The following is a 16,652-nucleotide window of genomic DNA, read 5'->3' as shown; positions in this document are numbered from 1 at the left end:
AAGAATCGAGAAAAAAAAAGGTAACAGCGGGCCTGTGACGTCATCTAGACAGGCACCCGAGAAGGCCACTGATTCCTCGTATACCGTCCACACGAGGGCGCTGTTCAGTGAACAGAGGTCATTTCTCCACCATCCGGGAATGACCGTGATGACAGTGATGACCGATCGCTTACATCAATCTTACTTTACAATGGAGCCGGCAGAACAAATAAATGAACTGCAAACAGACACGCCATGGTGTAACTATCAAATCACTGGGCACAGCCCATAATCATTAGCTTATCTTTCAATAACTGTCCACTGATCAAGAACCTTTTCACAATCCTATACAGTTTTACACATTCATTGCCAGTAGAAGCAGAAAAGGTATTTTCTTAATATATAAAAGCAGGTTTTTTTGCCCTTGGACCAGCACGGTGGGGATGACTTCAGACCAAGTGGGCGGCATTGAGTGATGACAGTGTTGTTATTGACAGAGTGATCCTTTATTTACACGTTTTCATGATTTACATTCTTTTGAGTTATCCGAGTCTCGTGGGAGCTCTGGCACAAACGTGGGAAGCCCGCTGAAGCATAAGAAAAGTGTCACAAGGCCTTTGGTTCTTGCCAAAAGCAACCAAAACAGAGGCTCTGTTAGCGGCGTGTCTCGCCGTCTCGTGCTGCAGAACGCCACTGCAGAATGCGTACAAAAGCTGATATTATTGCCTGTTAGTTCACTCTCCCTTTGTCTTTACACCGCCCCATAGAGGAGCATCTGGGGAGGAGGGGGGAGTGGTGGGTTGGGGGGGGGGGGCAGGAGGTGTTGAGTTGGGGGGGGGAGGAGTGGTGGGTGAGGAGCGCATCAGTCAATCCCTTTGGTTTCCTTTCAGGAAGCAGCATCTCCAAATATACAATAACAAACAAGTCACAGACTGCTTGCATAGAAGTCCCGCCTCCTTCTCTCTCTTTCTATGTCTCCTCCATGGGGGGCATTTTCCCGAGCCGAGCGCAAGGCCTGCGAGGGGCCACTGGTGGTTCGGGGGCGTTCGCTTTGTACACAGCCTGGGGCAGGAAGGGGGCGGGGCTTGAACCCTTGCATATGCTTGCGTTTAGTCTAGGTGCGTGTGTGTGTGTGTGTGTGTGGTCCCTCAGACGGCGGTCTTGTCGCTGTAGAAGGGGGTGACGTGGAAGATGTAGCAGTGTGTGCAGACCCTGACCGGCTTCACCTGGCCATAGCGCGGCAGAGGGGCGGAATGGGCAGAGCAACGGGAGCAGAAGATCTGAAAGCACACACACACACACACACACACACACACACACACACACACACACACACACACACACACACACACACACACACACACACACACACACACACACACACACACACACACACACACACACACACACACACACACAGTCAGTCAGTCATGTGCTTCAATACAGCAATCTCCATGGCAGCGCTGTCTGATGCTAAATTATATTTAAATGCATCCGACTTGAATCCAATCACATACATATCCAATCACCATATCCCGGTGTAGCGTGAAGGCATCGTCTCCCTCCCCCGTCTACACGTGTGGCACAAGTAAGTCCTCACACGCCAACGTCACATGACGGACTCACCCACGTGTTTCCTGCACACTCTGTGACTCACGCCCGCCCACCTGGTGGCACTCAGCGGCACTCCAAATAGCACAGGATGAGGAGTCAGGGCCCGTCCTGGTGTTGATGAACACATCAGACACGAGGGAGGGAGAGAGAGCAAGAGAGAGGGAGAGCGAGAGCAAGAGAGACAGAGAGAGACAGCAAGAGAGAGAAGAGATAGAGAGAGATGTACCTTCCCGCAGCTCCGGCAGTGGTGCTTCCTGCGGATGACGGTGAATGGGGCCTTGCAGGTGATGCAGGAGTTGCACGCCTCGTCTGGGACCCAGTCTGGAGGGTCTGTGGGGGCAGAGGAGCAGACTTTACCACCGGAGAGCGGGAGACGTCCAACTGATACAAGGAGAGAGGCCAGCTCTTCCTTTGTGTTTGGCCTGTGTTTGGCCTGTGTGTGTGTGTGTGTGTGTGTGTGTGTGTGTGTGTGTGTGTGTGTGTGTGTGTGTGTGTGTGTGTGTGTGTGTGTGTGTGTGTGTGTGTGTGTGTGTGTGTGTGTGTGTGTGTGTGTGTGTGTGTGTGTGTGATGGCCTGAGCTGCTGACCTTCGAACTGTCCGTCGCGGGCCTTGGCAGCGAGCTCCGAGGAGGTGATGGTCTCCTGACAGAGGGCACAGTCCTCCAGTGCTGCACTGCGTAGACCAGGGACTGATGAGGGCGGACAACATTAGAAACACTAGGTTCATGATATTAAACACGCTGGGATGCTGCAGTAGAGGACATGGAGCGAGGGAAGGGGAGACACACAGACAGACAGACAGACAGACAGAGAGAGACAGACAGACAGAGAGACAGTGAGTGACACCATGCCTGTTTCCCCTTACCTTTCTTCTCTTTATCGTTGTCTCCCAGCTCCGACTTGGTTGCCATGACTTCGAACAGTGTCTTCAGGATGCTGCGCAGGTCGCTGGCGTAGTTCGTCTGCAGCTGGTCGGCCACACCTGTGTGTCAGAGGAGCACAGCACACATTTTTTTTGAGACGGACAGTCACAGACAGAAGGACAGAGAGACAGACACACAGACAGAGAGACACAGAGACACACAGAGACAGACAAAGACAGACACAAGTCAGGCAGAGACAGACAAAGAGACACACATACAGAGAGAGCAGAAGGATAGAGCAGAGAGAGAGGTGGGCGAGAGCGAGAGAGAAGAGAGAGAGACCGACATACCAGATATGCAAACAAAGAGGCGGTGGATGAGGTCACTGCTGCTGTGGAAGCGGGATCGGATCTTGGACCTGGCAGCCATCTTGGCAGCCTGCAGTGCCAGCTGGATCTCCTGATGGTCAAAGTCTTCGGACATTCCGGAGCTGGTGGTCAGACTGCTGATGGGGCTGGATGGGGGCGCAGGTAGGGAGCGGGGGACAAAGGAACGTTATGTCACTACAGTACCAACAGCACGGCCCGTTGAGTGAGTTTCCACCACAGCAGATCTGAAACATGAAAGCCAACGTTATAGCTAAAGTAATGGGCTCAAACTGAGACGTCTTCCCTCTTCCACAGTAAACCTTTCTCTGACCTTCTAATGGGTTCCTGCTACAGGTCGCAAGATTACCGCCTCCGCCTCCAAACAGATAAAAGCTCCATGCCTCCTGGAGAAGGAATCTCATCCGAATATTAATAAGCCTATGAAGGGAAAATTGCTTCCCGTTTCATATTGCTCATCTAGTCTGCTGGCTTCTGCTATGCGTTTCTCTGGATAGAGACTCAGTGACTCTAAACTGTGAGTTAAAGAAGTAGGCTTCTGCACACCCAGGTTGGCAGGAATCCTCTGCTGAGTATTATACGTTAAGTAACAAGATACATGCTACAACAACACAGCGAATGAACGGGGAGGTGTGAGGATTTGCCTGCAGCACACAGTGGAACAGATATGGAGAACAGATATGAGGCCAAGCATTGGCTTCAGTTGCACTGCAGGTTCCATGTTAATGACGACTAGATGTGATCGTAATACTCAGAAGATGGCCAGGGTAAGCACACACACACACGCACACACACACACACGAGGAGGTGGTTACCTGGGAGCGGATGCACTGCTTGAAAGACTACATGTGGTGACAGACACACTTTCACAGTCACTACTTGACACAGAGCTGAGTGGAGAATTCTGCAAACTAGAAAAAGGGGAAAATAAAAGAAACCAAAAGTATTACAGGACCCATTCAAACCAACGGGGGTCATGGTGACATTAAAGATTATGGAGACATGAGGTGATGGCAAGAGGAGGAGGAGAACAAAATTGAGGTAGCGTGGCATTAATGCAACAGAACAACATAAGAGGACCAAACGTGGTCAAAATCAAACATTGAAAGGGGAGGTTAATGACCGAGCAGAGGCTGGGGAGCTAAACCTATGGATCAATCACTGAGGTCATAAGCTCACCTGCCGCTCTTTTTCCTCTCCTCCTTGGCGCTGCGCTCAGAGTCCTTGCACCCCAGCTTCCCCCTCTCCCTCTCAGGCCCCCCGCCGGCCTGCTGCGTCCTCCCAGTCCTCTGGTGGGGGCAGGGGGAGGCCCTACTGGTGCTGCTGTCCTGAGTCTGGGGCCTAGGCCCCCCGGCCGCTACTATCAGGCAGCTCTCACACAGCAGGGCCCCCCCCCCGTCCTCCCCCTCCTCCTCCCCCTCAGGCAGGGGGGAGGAGGAGCAGCGAGAGGACGGAGGCGTCGGCTGGGTGGGCTCCTCCTTGCCGGAGAGCTCGGGGCCGGGGGGGCCCAGGCGACACGCCGACGCCTGGATGACCGTGGCAGGGGGCGGGGCCTTGCGGCGTCTGTCCAATCCCAGGGCCAGGCTGAGGCCGAAGCCCCCGCTCTGGGCGGCGGCGTCATCGTGGCCGTCGTCACAGCTGCCGCAGCACACGCAGGAGTTGAGCAGGCAGTGCGTGGCCACCAGGGGGCCGCAGGGCTCAGCCTCGGGGGCGGGCCCGCGGGGCAGCAGCAGCTTGTCCACCGCCAGCTCCGTGAGGCTGGGCGAGCGGGGGTTGAAGATGACCGTGGCCGACAGCTTCATGCCGCCCATGCGGTTGGCGATGGCCTCGGCGGTCTCGGGGGCGGAGCCCTCCAGCGCCACCTCCCAGCCGTTGGTGTAAGGCAGGGGCTCGGAGCCTGGGGCCGTGGTGCACGGGGACCGCTTGGGGCCGGGGCAACGGGGACTCCTCCGAAGGCACGCCTCCTCCGACGGGGCCCCGGGGGAGGGCCAGCCGTTCCGGGCCGGGTGCGGCCGGAGGGGGGCTTTGCGCTGCACGGGACTGCCGTGCGGCTCTGTGGCTCTGGCGGGCGAGGCCAGGCGGCCCCGGGGGTCCTTGGACATGCCGGCCACGCTCTCGCCGGCCGCGTCCAGGTCCTCCATGAAGAACACCCGGTCCTCGTCCTCCACGTAGAGGCCCGTCCGCAGGCGCCCCCTGGGGAGCCGCCGCGGGGAGTTGTCCGTGCTGGATGCCCCGCTGGAGCCCCCGGCCTCGGCGGGGCGGGGCAGGTGGGCGGGGGAGTTGCCCTGGCTGGGAGGCGACAGCAGGGTGGACATCTCGTCTCCCACGCGGTGCACCATCATGTTGAGCTGCTCCAGCTCCTCCTCGTCGTACTGCATGGAGCAGGCCAGCTCCGCCTCCTCCGCCTCCTCGCAAGCCACCTCCCCCTCCCGGTGCTCCTCCGGCTCCGTCTCCGCCTCCTCCCAGCCCTTCTCCACCGCCGCTGATGCCACCCCCTCCTCCTCCTCCTCCTGGCTGACGGAGACCAGCGGGGCCAGCTGCTGCAGCAGCCCCTGCGTCTCCGGCTCCCTGCTGACGGCGTCTCCCGTGGGGCTGCAGGGGGAGTGGCGCTCGGGGGCAGGGGCGGGGGTGGCCACAATGCAGGGAGTGGGGGCCTGGTCCGGGGAGAATTCCCCATCCTGAGAGATGCACAGATTCTTCTCCAGGGTCAGCAGCTCTTCCTCCGAGAGGGTCTGGAGCAGATCTCTGCAAAGCAAGCACAAAAACCCATACCATTAATATCACCGCTCTGGGCCCGGGGGCCGTCTGAGTCATTACTCAGACGGGGAGGTTGGTGCAGGGCTGGCTCTCCGTGTCTCCCTCACAACAACATGCCCCGTACCTGATTTTCTTCATTAAAGTGCGGAAGGGACGGAAGAGCTCAGACATGTCTTCTGATTTGCGTTCAAGGTTGAGAGGACCTTCAGAGTAGACGACCAGACCGCTGCAGAGAGGCCAGAGGGAGAGACAATGTTTACACCCCCTTAGAGACATGCAGGGTCGGGCAGGGCAGGCTAGGCCCAGGGGGTTAAGGGTCAGGAACACACTTACCACACGATGGCCAGTCTGGGGATTGTAAACATAAGTGCGGGCTCATAGTCGTCGATCATGTCTTGTGTGAGATAGCCCAGCTTCAGCGCCCTGGGGGAAACATCAAGCAGCTTCAGAAACGGACATGGACATCTGCAGACATTACGACACGGAGCCGGTCTCCTCGGGGAACTCACCTCTCCACTGTCTCACAGAAGAGAACGATGACCTCCTGCTGGACGTCGTATTCCTTGGGGGACTTTACAGGCACCATGGCGGACACGTAGCTGGCAACAGAAGAATCGGGAGGAAGAGAATGTCAATAAAACGCTAATGTAGTCTGCAGGTAAAAGAAAATGCATAGCCTCATAGCATAATTGCCTAAGTTATATTTTAAGGTTAAAATGCTAGGTTAAAAGTCAAATAGCTGACTTAGGCAGGTAGAGATTATTGAATGTAAAAAAGCACTCTGCTTGGCTTGGTTAGATATCACAATTTGGCCAAAATAGGACTACGGCAATTATGCTATGAGGCTAACGACATGGAAAAAGTCTGGTGCTGTGAGATATTTACTTACAATGAGGGGGGAAATGGAAGGAAAATATGTTAAAAAAAAATGCAGCCGGTTACCTGAGTTCAAACTCAGCAAAGAGGCTATCAAAGTGGCGGAGCGCGTCCCTCATGCGGTCTGTGTAGAGGTTGAGGTCCCGCAGGGCCTGGTCTCTGGTGATGCTGCGCACCTCCTCCAGGCTCCGGGTCAGGTCCTTGGCCAGGGGCCTCATGGCCATGCTCTCGATCTCCCGGTTCATGATGATGGAGCCCGCGGCCAGGCACTGGGGAGAGGAACACGCCGGGGAGGACGACAGACCAAGGGTTAAGAGACTCGGAGTGGGAGGCACTCAAATCAAAGTTTATTTATACAGCGCCTTTCGTGCAAAATTGCAATGCACAGTGCTTAACAACACAATGCTGAGCTGAATATATATGTCTTAAGGTTTCTTTTTAAAGGTGTTCACGGATTGTGATCAGCTCCTCCGGCAGGCTGTTCCAGAGGCGAGGACCACAGACACTAAATGCCACCTCCACATAGGTCCCTGTCCTCACCTGGGGAACAACTGAAAGGCCAGTACCAGAGGACCTGAGTGATCTGGATGGAGCATACATCAGAAGCATGTCTTGAGTCGTGAGTGGAATGTACATGGGGGGGGGGTTAACCCGAGGCTGCTTGTTTGTTTGGATCTGTTTTTCCTGGCTGCGTGAGCTAATACTAGGGGGAATACGGTACCTCGGCCCCAAACCACAGCTGCCCTGCCAGGTTGTCATGGCGGATCTCCTCCGGGAACTTGACGCTGAAGTCTCGGTTGGCCCGGTCGTTGGGAATACACTCATCCATGATCTGGTTGATGATGTTCAACACGTTGTCCTGCAGACGAGAGAGGCAGGAGACAGAATTGGATAAACTAGAATGAACTGAGCAGAGATGCCTTTCAGTGTGAGTGACTGGAAACAGGATGATGATATGTATAGTATATAGTAGATATATATAGTATATATTTCCCATGTTTTGTTTCATTGTTCCTGTTTTTATCGCTACTAGGTCACTTTGAAACCACCTTATCCGCATCTTATCATCTTTCCACTGGAATATTCTATGTGGAATCAATTGATTAATCACATTTAATTTAAAAAGACAATCAAAACGTGCAGGATCTACTGCGTTAACAACATGCTTACTAAGCTATCCTGGGGCATGGCATGTGCACAACAGCCATAACAATGAATCACAGTGAGCTCTTCCATCGAGCGTTGCAGCTGTCTGCATACTGGATTGTCATCAGATATAGAGCCGTGTTGTTCTCTGCTCGTCCAGAGACCCAAAGCCCAGCTATTGGCTCCTCTGTGGCGATGTGCAGTGCATGAAGCACCCCCACCCCACCGCAAAAAGTACCGCCTGTTCCTTCCACTGTTCCAGACTCACACGAGGTGACACAGCACATCAGCCTTCAGCCGTCCTGCGGGAGCTAATTGGTAACATTTGCATCATACGCGTGATGCATTTGCGGCCAACAAAATTTTTTATACAATCTTTAGGCTGACGACCGTGCTGCCAACTCCTCCACTCGCGTGTCTGAAGGCCATCGAGCGTGATCCTTTCAACAGACTCCTTCTGATCCGTCGCTTGGGAAGGACAGGACTGCCAGCCAGCGCCGTGAATAGGGCGTGATGGCAGCATGGTTCGGGTGGGCCTCTTTGGCATGAGAACACTTGGCCTTCTATTCTCGTGAGGTTCAAGGTGGTGGGTGAGTGTTGAGGCACGCAGGGTGCGTCCTGCTTAAAGCGCCTGCCAGGACCTTCAAGGGGATACGGTGCTAAATGTCACCGCTCCCGGTCAGGAGACGCCGGTACCATCTGTAAGAGTCACTGCCCAGGCCCGAAGGATATTGCCCCGCCATCAGGGTGCTCCGGTCGCTGCAGAACCTCGAGTGTCTCGAGAGCTTCAGCATCGAGCTCATAACGCCGGCCAACATGATACGGCAGGATAATGAAGCACCAATGGCTCTGGAGAAAGACAGAGGGATGGAGAGAACAGAGAGGTTATGAGGAGGAAGATAGAGATGGGGAGAACAGAGGTTATGTGGAGAAACAGAGATGGAGAGAACAGAGAGGTTATGTGGCAGGAGAGAGAGAGATGGGGAGAACAGAGGTTATGTGGAGAAAGAGATGGAGAGAACAGAGAGGTTATGTGGCAGGAGAGAGAGAGCGAGAGAGAGAGAGAGCGAGAGAGAGAGAGAGAGAGATGGAGGGAACAGAGAGGTTATGTTGAGGAAGAGAGAGGGAGAGATGAAGGGAACCGAGAGGTTATGTTGAGGAAGAGAGAGATGGAGGGAACAGAGAGGTTATGTGGAGGAAGAATGAGAGAGATGAGAGAATAGATAGCAGGAGGGTGGAATGGAGGTTAAGTGGAGAGAGCGAGAGAGGATAATTGGGGATCAAGTGCTGGCCTTATTAAGTGACTCCCCCCAGTGGGCTGTGCGGTGGGGGGGGGTGGGCGTCATGCTGGCTGAACCCAGCAACCCAGCATCCATGCATCGCTTATTCAGTCCCCCTGCCGCCTCATGCTCTTCAGCCTAGAAAACAGTACACACTGTACACACTGCACCAGCGTTCAGTAAGGAGGTGTGACGCTTCCCGTATTAAAATCTCCATTAGCGTCCTGCTCAGCCACCTCACAATAACAGGTGACACACGTCGGGCGGCGGTCCACTCGTCAGAGCCCAGGCATGTTGCTCTGACAACCCCTGGTCCATGCCTCCAAACAAGTCCTCCTTATCTCACCTTATCAGGCAAACTGCTCGCTGGCCAAGACATTCAACCATAAGCCCGGAGCCGTTCAGGCTGTCGTTGACTCTGTCCACAACTCACTGGCTTCATGTAAAACAGTTCTGTTGTCAGACCACTTTAGATGACAACTGACGTATGGATCACATCACAAATACACACCGTGGGGTTTTCTCCTGTCCACTGTACACACAGCAATGCTGCTCTGTTTTTAGCGGTTGGAATCCCATTTTAAAATTGAGCTGGCATTGGTTGGACATGCCTACAGTTTTTGTGTCCCAGTCAGACACACCGTTCCCCAGGAGTGTTAAACCATTAATATCAACCGTGTATCATTGGATTGAGCTGAAACAGGACTTCTTCAAGTGTGTGTGTGTGTGTGTGTTGATGCGTTGCGTCGGGTGTGGTGTTGGGTCTGTGTGGCTCTCGGACCTGGCAGGACCGGAACTGGTTGACCAGCAGTGTGCATCTCTGCGGGTCCTTCCTGCCGTCCAGACTGTCCAGCTCCATGGCCACCTGGTTCAGCTCCTCGTCCGCATAGTAGAACTGGGCCAGGAGCTGGGGGTCCGTCCTCTAAGGAGAGAGAGAGAGAGAGAGAGAGAGAGAGAGAGAGAGAGAGAGAGAGAGAGAGAGAGAGAGAGAGAGAGAGAGAGAGAGAGAGAGAGAGAGAGAGAGAGAGAGAGAGAGAGAGAGAGAGAGAGAGAGAGAGAGAGAGAGAGAGAGAGAGAGAGAGACCGGCCAGTGAGTGGGGATCGAACGTGTCAACGATGCGTTTTGGTTTTTGACGGATGGAAGTCATTAATACCAAAGGGATAGAAGACGAATGTCGCTACATATTCTAAGAGTTTGTAGTGTGGATGGGTGTGGTCGTAACCCTGTGGGTCCCTGGCAAAGGGTTTGAGTTATGATCCCACACCGTGCTCCACGGCACTGCGGGCCAGAACACCGCTGCGTGTTCAGACACACACACACACACACACACCCCAAGAATCCATTACCAGTTGTCTTTATATCATCGTATATCAACATAACAGCCATTACACCACAACGCTACAGTAAAACGGAGCCTGGAACCGGTCCAAGACTAGACCAGGCTTCAAATCTATACATAAAAACCCATCCCGTTCTCCGGGAAAAGACTGGACAGTTTTGGTTCACATTTATAGTTGTAATTAGTGCACGTTAAACCAACAGCAAACAGACTCAACAGATGAGGACGGTGGGGGGCGTGACCCCGGGGACAGCCGTGATCCCAGGCCATGACCCCGGGGCGCCCGCAGAGAACGTGCGCGAGTCAAATGTTAATAGCTTCAATTACTGGGCACGCTCAGCATGACTGGGTACGCCAGAGAGCAGACGGGGAGGACCACACCACAGCCTCGTTTCCACCCGTTCCAACCCGACGAGTGAGGGTTTACCCACCGACCCTCCCAACCTCCATATAATCCCTCTCTTTCCCTTCTGGCTGAAGCTTGCTGCGGTGTCCCCAGCGCGATGCATCTCCTTTCCTCTCTCTCTACGTCTCTTTCCCTGAATGACGTGCAGGGCTGCATTCCCCGGCTCACTCCTGCCGCTCCCTCATCAATAATGAAACTAACAGCATGGAGATAAGACCTACAGCAGGAATACTCGTGGAAAAGGGATTTGTTGTTACATGGTAGAGAAAGATTTAGTGACCTGGAATAACATTGAAAAGTTATTTTGTTTTCTATGAATCAAACCTTGCAAAACTATAAATACTAATTGGTTGAGTATTAATATGGCTTTGCTCCATCAAACATATGCCAGGGCAGGATAGCGTTAGATAGGCCTAAGGTTCCCAAGTTAATTTCCCTAGGTCTGCAGCTATAGAGCAACATTCCAGACCCATAATTTCTCCTTAAGGCAACAGGCATGTGTCTGAGTTCACTGTAGTCTGTGCTGGGACATCAGCGTCTGATTGACGACTTAATATTGTTGCTGTCATAGTTTCTAGTTTGGGTTCCGTTAATCAAATCAATTTCTCTATCATCGCTCCTTGAGAGCGATGATAAACCATCACATTTTCCTCAATGGTTCAACTGTGCCACAATTTTTTGATTTTCCTTGTCTTATTGAACATCTGGATAAAAACCAACCCTGAACTATAAAAAAAGGCTTCTAAATTAACCAATAGACAAGCATAAGGTCACCTTAAACATGACCTCAAATATGAACACCTACACAAGGTGTTCATAGTTAGTTCTGTCCAGAGTTGCCTTTGGCTTTTGTTCTTAATAAGACCGTGAACATGATCCGTCTCCAAGTATAAATCGGATACATACATGTATATATACGTATATACATGCAAACGAGCATTCTCCTCCCTACTGCACCCAGGATAGTGCGAGAAGCGGGGATTACGAATACACAAGATTTACTGGGACACATGAACTGAGATACATCTAATATAGAGAGAAATAAAGTCACCGTCAGGCTCAGAGAAGAGATGGACATCAATGATATGTTATACATTCATGCTGAATTTGTCATTAAATTGTGAAATTAAGCTAGTGTTTGATCATTGATCTGAGTGAGATATTACACATGAACAGTAACGTTCTTACACTGGGAGAAAGAGGAGGTCTGTTGAAAACAGTGGGAAGAGTCTTTCATGCTGGAGCATAAAACTGACAAGAGAGTTGGCATTCCTTTAGAAATCCCTGCAGAAAACAGACCGAAGAAGAATTGAAACAAGTAGAGAGAGCGAGCACGCACTCACGCACACACACACAGGGTCAATAGAGGTCCATTCTGTCAGCACGTCGTTAATCTAACTTTGACTTTGGGAAAATCCATTTGATTTGAAGTGACTGCAGAATACAAGCTCGATTTATGGACATTCCTTCATCATATATAAAGAAATTCAACATTCCTAGAGGTCACTCCTGGAAAGCAAACATGCCCTCAAAGCGATGAATGCCGATGCTACATGTGACAACTTCCAACCCCTTGCCCGCGAATCAACAAGGAGGCCCTTGTTGACGGCCCACTGGTATTTCTGACATAGACATGGTAACTTGGGTCCAGGGTTCAGGGCAGGATTACCTTGTAATGGACATTTCACACCACACCGAGAGTTCCTCAAACAACACAAACACAAGGGACGTTCTTTCAACCCTTTTACAGGCACACATTCATTAGTCCAATAGCAATAGTGTCAAATCACTGCTTGTGACCCACAATTAGGGCTGACCACAGTTAATAGGGACGAGGTCACACAGGTCATTTAATGCAGACTGGCCCACTTTCTGCGATGCTAATCCCAAACCTCTAATGCTAGACTGTGGGTCATGGTTGCTTATCCCATGGTTATGAGTCAGAGCCATGATATTTCCTATAACTGTTTAACACCCGAAGAAAAAGATCAGATTCAGCAACAAATTGGAACTGTTGATTTCCCAACAGACTTTATTAAAGATTAAAAATGAAAAGTGATCATAATCAAGCAGGATGTAATTCCCGTGCTTCTGTTGGGTTCTGAGCAGTTGTGTGTGACAGTACATGCGTCAACATCGGTGAGGTCAAGATGTGATTCTCGCCACTGCTGGGGGCGTCATTATGAGGGTGAGCACATTCACGCACACGCCGCTCCGCTGAACGGCTCAATGATTCAGCAGATTTGACCTGCTGCTTGACCGCTGAGGAAAGGCCACTGGCCTACAGGCCACACCGCTGCCTACGTCCCTGCACCCACACACAGGGGTGACCCTTAATGCTCCTGATCCCTGCGTTCTTCAGACACCCGGTCGTTACGCTCCCACAAACCCACCCGGGCTCTCCTGTACCCGCCTGATAATAGTGATCGGTGCATGACGGATCAGAATGCATCCCCTGTTATGCTTATTGTTTCACTCTGAATGGATAACAGGCGTTGCCTAACCACGCTGACCTCTGACGTCATGCAGAAGAATGCTTGTGTGCGATTAACTTGACGTTTCCCCCGCCGCCACCCCCGCTCTGTTCCCCAGCGTCTCTAGATAGCATTCTTCCTGGGAAGAATGTCCAAAAGCCTGCGTGCTACAGTAACTCCACTTTGTTTGTCCATTCAGCCAGCACTCTGACGGGAAGGGCCGACAGGCCTGTGCTTAATGCGGGCTTCCACAGAGGCAGGGCATATGCTGCAAGCCCACTTAAGGGAGTTTATTAGAAGCCTTGCCTGTGCCCTCCGTTCTCTATTCCTGGCCCAATTCAGACGGCTGGCGGCCGGCCATGGGGACTTGACTTGGAGCCGAGGCAAACACAGTGTGCAGGGGGGGCTACATTACTCTGCCAGCCAGTAAGTAAGTAAGAAGGGAAGGGAAGATGAGCATCCCTATGCTGTTCTTATCAGGACTTTGGCAGACCACCTAGGCCAGAACTCAACTGCTTGGCGAGAAAACCAAAAACCCACCTAAATCGAGTGGCAATATGGTTAACTTGGTAGAAGGTCCAATATAGAAAGGGACAATCCCTTGATGCATACAAATTCACAGAGAGTGTATTTATGCAGTAGGTTGTGCCCATTTAATTCACGATAGTGCACCTCGGTTTTCGGGCAGGGTAGTAAAATAACAATCTGTTAAGAAAAACAATCTGTTATTATGTAAAAGCAATCTTTTAAACCACAGTGGGTTCAGAGATGTTTGCCCATCTGGATTCATGTGGTCATAATCTGGGTCTGTTTGTGTTTCTGGAGGGCTGCCCTAATCTCTTGTTTTGGCTGTGATGTTCTGTGCTTGTGCCCTGTGCACAGTTTAGTCAACCAGAGCGCTGAGGATTGAGGGGCTGATGGATGTGGCGGAGGCGGGGGGGGGGGGGGGGGGGGGGGGGGGGGGGGGAGGGGGTGGGTGTTTACGATTGAGGTGGCCCCAACACAGCAGCTGGTACCCTGGAGGTGATGATGTTTATGGATGTAGGGACAGCCCTTTCCCCATTTGGAGCCACTCATTGTGGAAGTACCGTCGCTCCCCTGACCTTTGTTTCCTTTGTTGTCACTGCATACAATGGGAAGGTTTCCCTATCAAACTCACGTACACCCATCGCCTCATTTAAGATACTTGGTAACTCACTGCCTGTCTGCCTATGATCATGCTCTATTCCAAATACTTTTCTGTCAGGAAGTGTCCTAAAATAAATACATTTTCATCACTTACACAATCAATAATCAAGAGGTGGATGCTAGTTTTGTGGCCAGATGTTGTTGTATACAAATAACAATAAAAATAAATATAATATGATAAAATGATACAATATGATTCTTGTAAAAGTAACATTTCTTGCACTTCTGCCAAAATAAACGGATAAAATGGATTAAGGTCATTACAGCGAGAGGAAAACAACACAAAGACAGCTATGTACTTTAATGATCCGTCTCCTCAGTTCTGTCCCATAAGCCCTGTTCACCGAGTGTGAGTCACTGCTAACCATTAGCCTGTCTGTGCCAAGCCCCCAACATACACATCTCATTGTATCAGACAACAACTCAGCCTGGTCAGTCTGCTCAGGCGGCCCCAAATCAAGCATAACACCAGGCACGGACAAGGACACAGCCCATTTGTGTTTTGGAACGCCTCATGGCACAGGTTAGGGCATGTGAGGGCAATAGACATGTGACAATGCCACCACAAACAGGTGATCACCATTGTTCTCGTTTTGAATCCAGACAGAAGAAATGAATGAAAGCATGAGACATTAGTGTGTGGAAAGTTCTATGGGGAGACACTGTTTTTAGTTAATCGCCTGATCTCCAAATAAGGATTTCTCTGCCATTAACAGGGCCACTAACTGCCATTAACTCTGCACCCCATCTCCATCCACTGTTTCTCGCCTTCACCCCTCTGCACCATCCTAAAGGGGGCGGTGGAACCTGCTTCCCAGTCCTGCAATGGATTTTAAAAAGGCTTCAATGGCCTGGTCTGTCTATTCTAGCACCAGGGGTCAGCTCTCTAAATCCAGCCCGCTGACACCAAATCAATTACCGCAGGGCTGTTGGGTTAGCAGAATGGAGACATCGACGAAGAGCAGGAGATACCAGGCTAGACCCGGGACCCTGTCGGGCTAGAGCTGCTCAGCGGTTTACTGTCCAGTCCTCTCCTCCTTGTGCCCACTGTGCAGAATCCCAAGAAAACGCTAATTACTCCTGCTGTTCTCTGTTCTACGACTTGCACAGGAGCATTTCTCACAAACAAGCTGGGCGATCTGATGACGAGGAAGCATTACATTTGCTCAGCAAAGCCTGACAAACCTAGATTTGAAGGATTTACTCATTTAGGTGATTGTTTGTTATCTTACATGTGTCTTCACAATTGTACAGAGAAATCCTCAATGATATTGATAGAATATTGATATTGATAAATATATATATACACGATACCCCACAACCCTAACAACCAAAAACGAGGCCTTAAGTTTCAATATGCTTTGTTACGGTTGACCACTGAGTGTTGGATGGCAGAAAGAACCCCAACACATGCAGGAGATGGAGAGCAGAGGCCCCCATTGTGGCTCTGGCTCTGGGCCTGTCACGCTGACATATGAGCTGGTGCAAAACTGAAGGTCAGTCCCTGAATGCATGACAGTGGAACGGTAGAAACGGCGCCTAGTCAGTGGAGGAAATGCACAGGTTTAGCTTCCTGACACCTACCTCCATCGCTCACACAGTCTCTCTCTCTGAGGAATGTCAGCTTGACTGTGGCCCTTTTGACTATTTGGAAATTTGAGCCAGGTGCGCTCTCTCTCCCTCTCCCTCCCTCTCTCCCTCCCCCTCTTCCATTGTCTGTAAACATTATTACTCCCACTCGTTTGGCAACCAGACTGATTCTTATCCACCACCATAACAACATTCCATCCAGACAAGGAATGCTGTATAATGAGGAATAGGAAAACAATGAATCTGTCTTTGATAGGTCTTCCCACATAGCTGTTTTGAGAGATGGGTCCCTCACTTTACAATGACTTGCAGCTATGCCAGGTGAATGTCCTAATTGTACAGTAATGCATGCTGAAGGTGGGTCGGTCAGCTGCCTCTGACCCCTGCTTGCTCTGCACCTAACTTCCAGCAGGTCCTGTGGTTCCCCTGAATGACCCAGCTTCAGTGTTTGATGGCTGATACCCACAGAACAGACAGGTACATGATGTCCCTCAAAATGATGCACAGCGCTCTTTCCAAACAGCGGGGAAGGAATAGAGGAGCGTTGGGAGAAGCAGATCTTGCGCGGCTGGGTAAGATTAGGGAGTCAGACCGCAGCGCTGGAAATATCAATAGCCTCTCCAGTCGAGGGGAACATGCTGATTCGTCGCTTTGCTCATCTCCCCAAGAACATAGTTCGATAATAAACAACTTATGTGTGGCTGTGAAATGAAAATGCAGTGCAGTGTTCAGCTTTAACTGGCCAAACACCATC

General features: G+C 51.4%; 1 protein-coding gene across 3 annotated transcripts in view; it reads right to left on the bottom strand.

Moving 5' to 3' along the window:
- Nucleotides 1-463: 463 nt before the first annotated feature.
- zfyve28 (zinc finger, FYVE domain containing 28) overlaps nt 464-16,652 on the bottom strand; it is a 17,905-nt gene continuing 1,716 nt past the window's right edge. Inside the window, exons 1-14 of one of the 3 annotated variants that reach the window (XM_084481942.1) lie at nt 9,682-9,797; nt 7,645-8,469; nt 7,196-7,333; nt 6,541-6,743; nt 6,108-6,197; nt 5,932-6,021; nt 5,723-5,824; nt 4,021-5,586; nt 3,657-3,752; nt 2,806-2,969; nt 2,458-2,574; nt 2,180-2,281; nt 1,820-1,923; nt 464-1,259 (exon numbers count right to left, since the gene is read on the bottom strand). In XM_084481942.1, the coding sequence (XP_084338068.1) occupies nt 1,128-1,259; nt 1,820-1,923; nt 2,180-2,281; nt 2,458-2,574; nt 2,806-2,969; nt 3,657-3,752; nt 4,021-5,586; nt 5,723-5,824; nt 5,932-6,021; nt 6,108-6,197; nt 6,541-6,743; nt 7,196-7,333; nt 7,645-7,710 (2,970 nt within the window). In that variant the 5' untranslated portion in view covers nt 7,711-8,469; nt 9,682-9,797 and the 3' untranslated portion in view covers nt 464-1,127. Of the gene's footprint in view, nt 1,260-1,819; nt 1,924-2,179; nt 2,282-2,457; nt 2,575-2,805; nt 2,970-3,656; nt 3,753-4,020; nt 5,587-5,722; nt 5,825-5,931; nt 6,022-6,107; nt 6,198-6,540; nt 6,744-7,195; nt 7,334-7,644; nt 8,470-9,681; nt 9,823-16,652 lie in introns of those variants that run through there. The other 2 variants (XM_084481940.1, XM_084481941.1) reach the window with 2 other exon arrangements.

This window comes from Micromesistius poutassou, assembly GCF_964030765.1.
Source record: "Micromesistius poutassou genome assembly, chromosome: 17".
Taxonomy (NCBI): Eukaryota; Metazoa; Chordata; class Actinopteri; order Gadiformes; family Gadidae; genus Micromesistius; species Micromesistius poutassou.
This window is presented reverse-complemented; position numbering and strand designations above follow the sequence as displayed.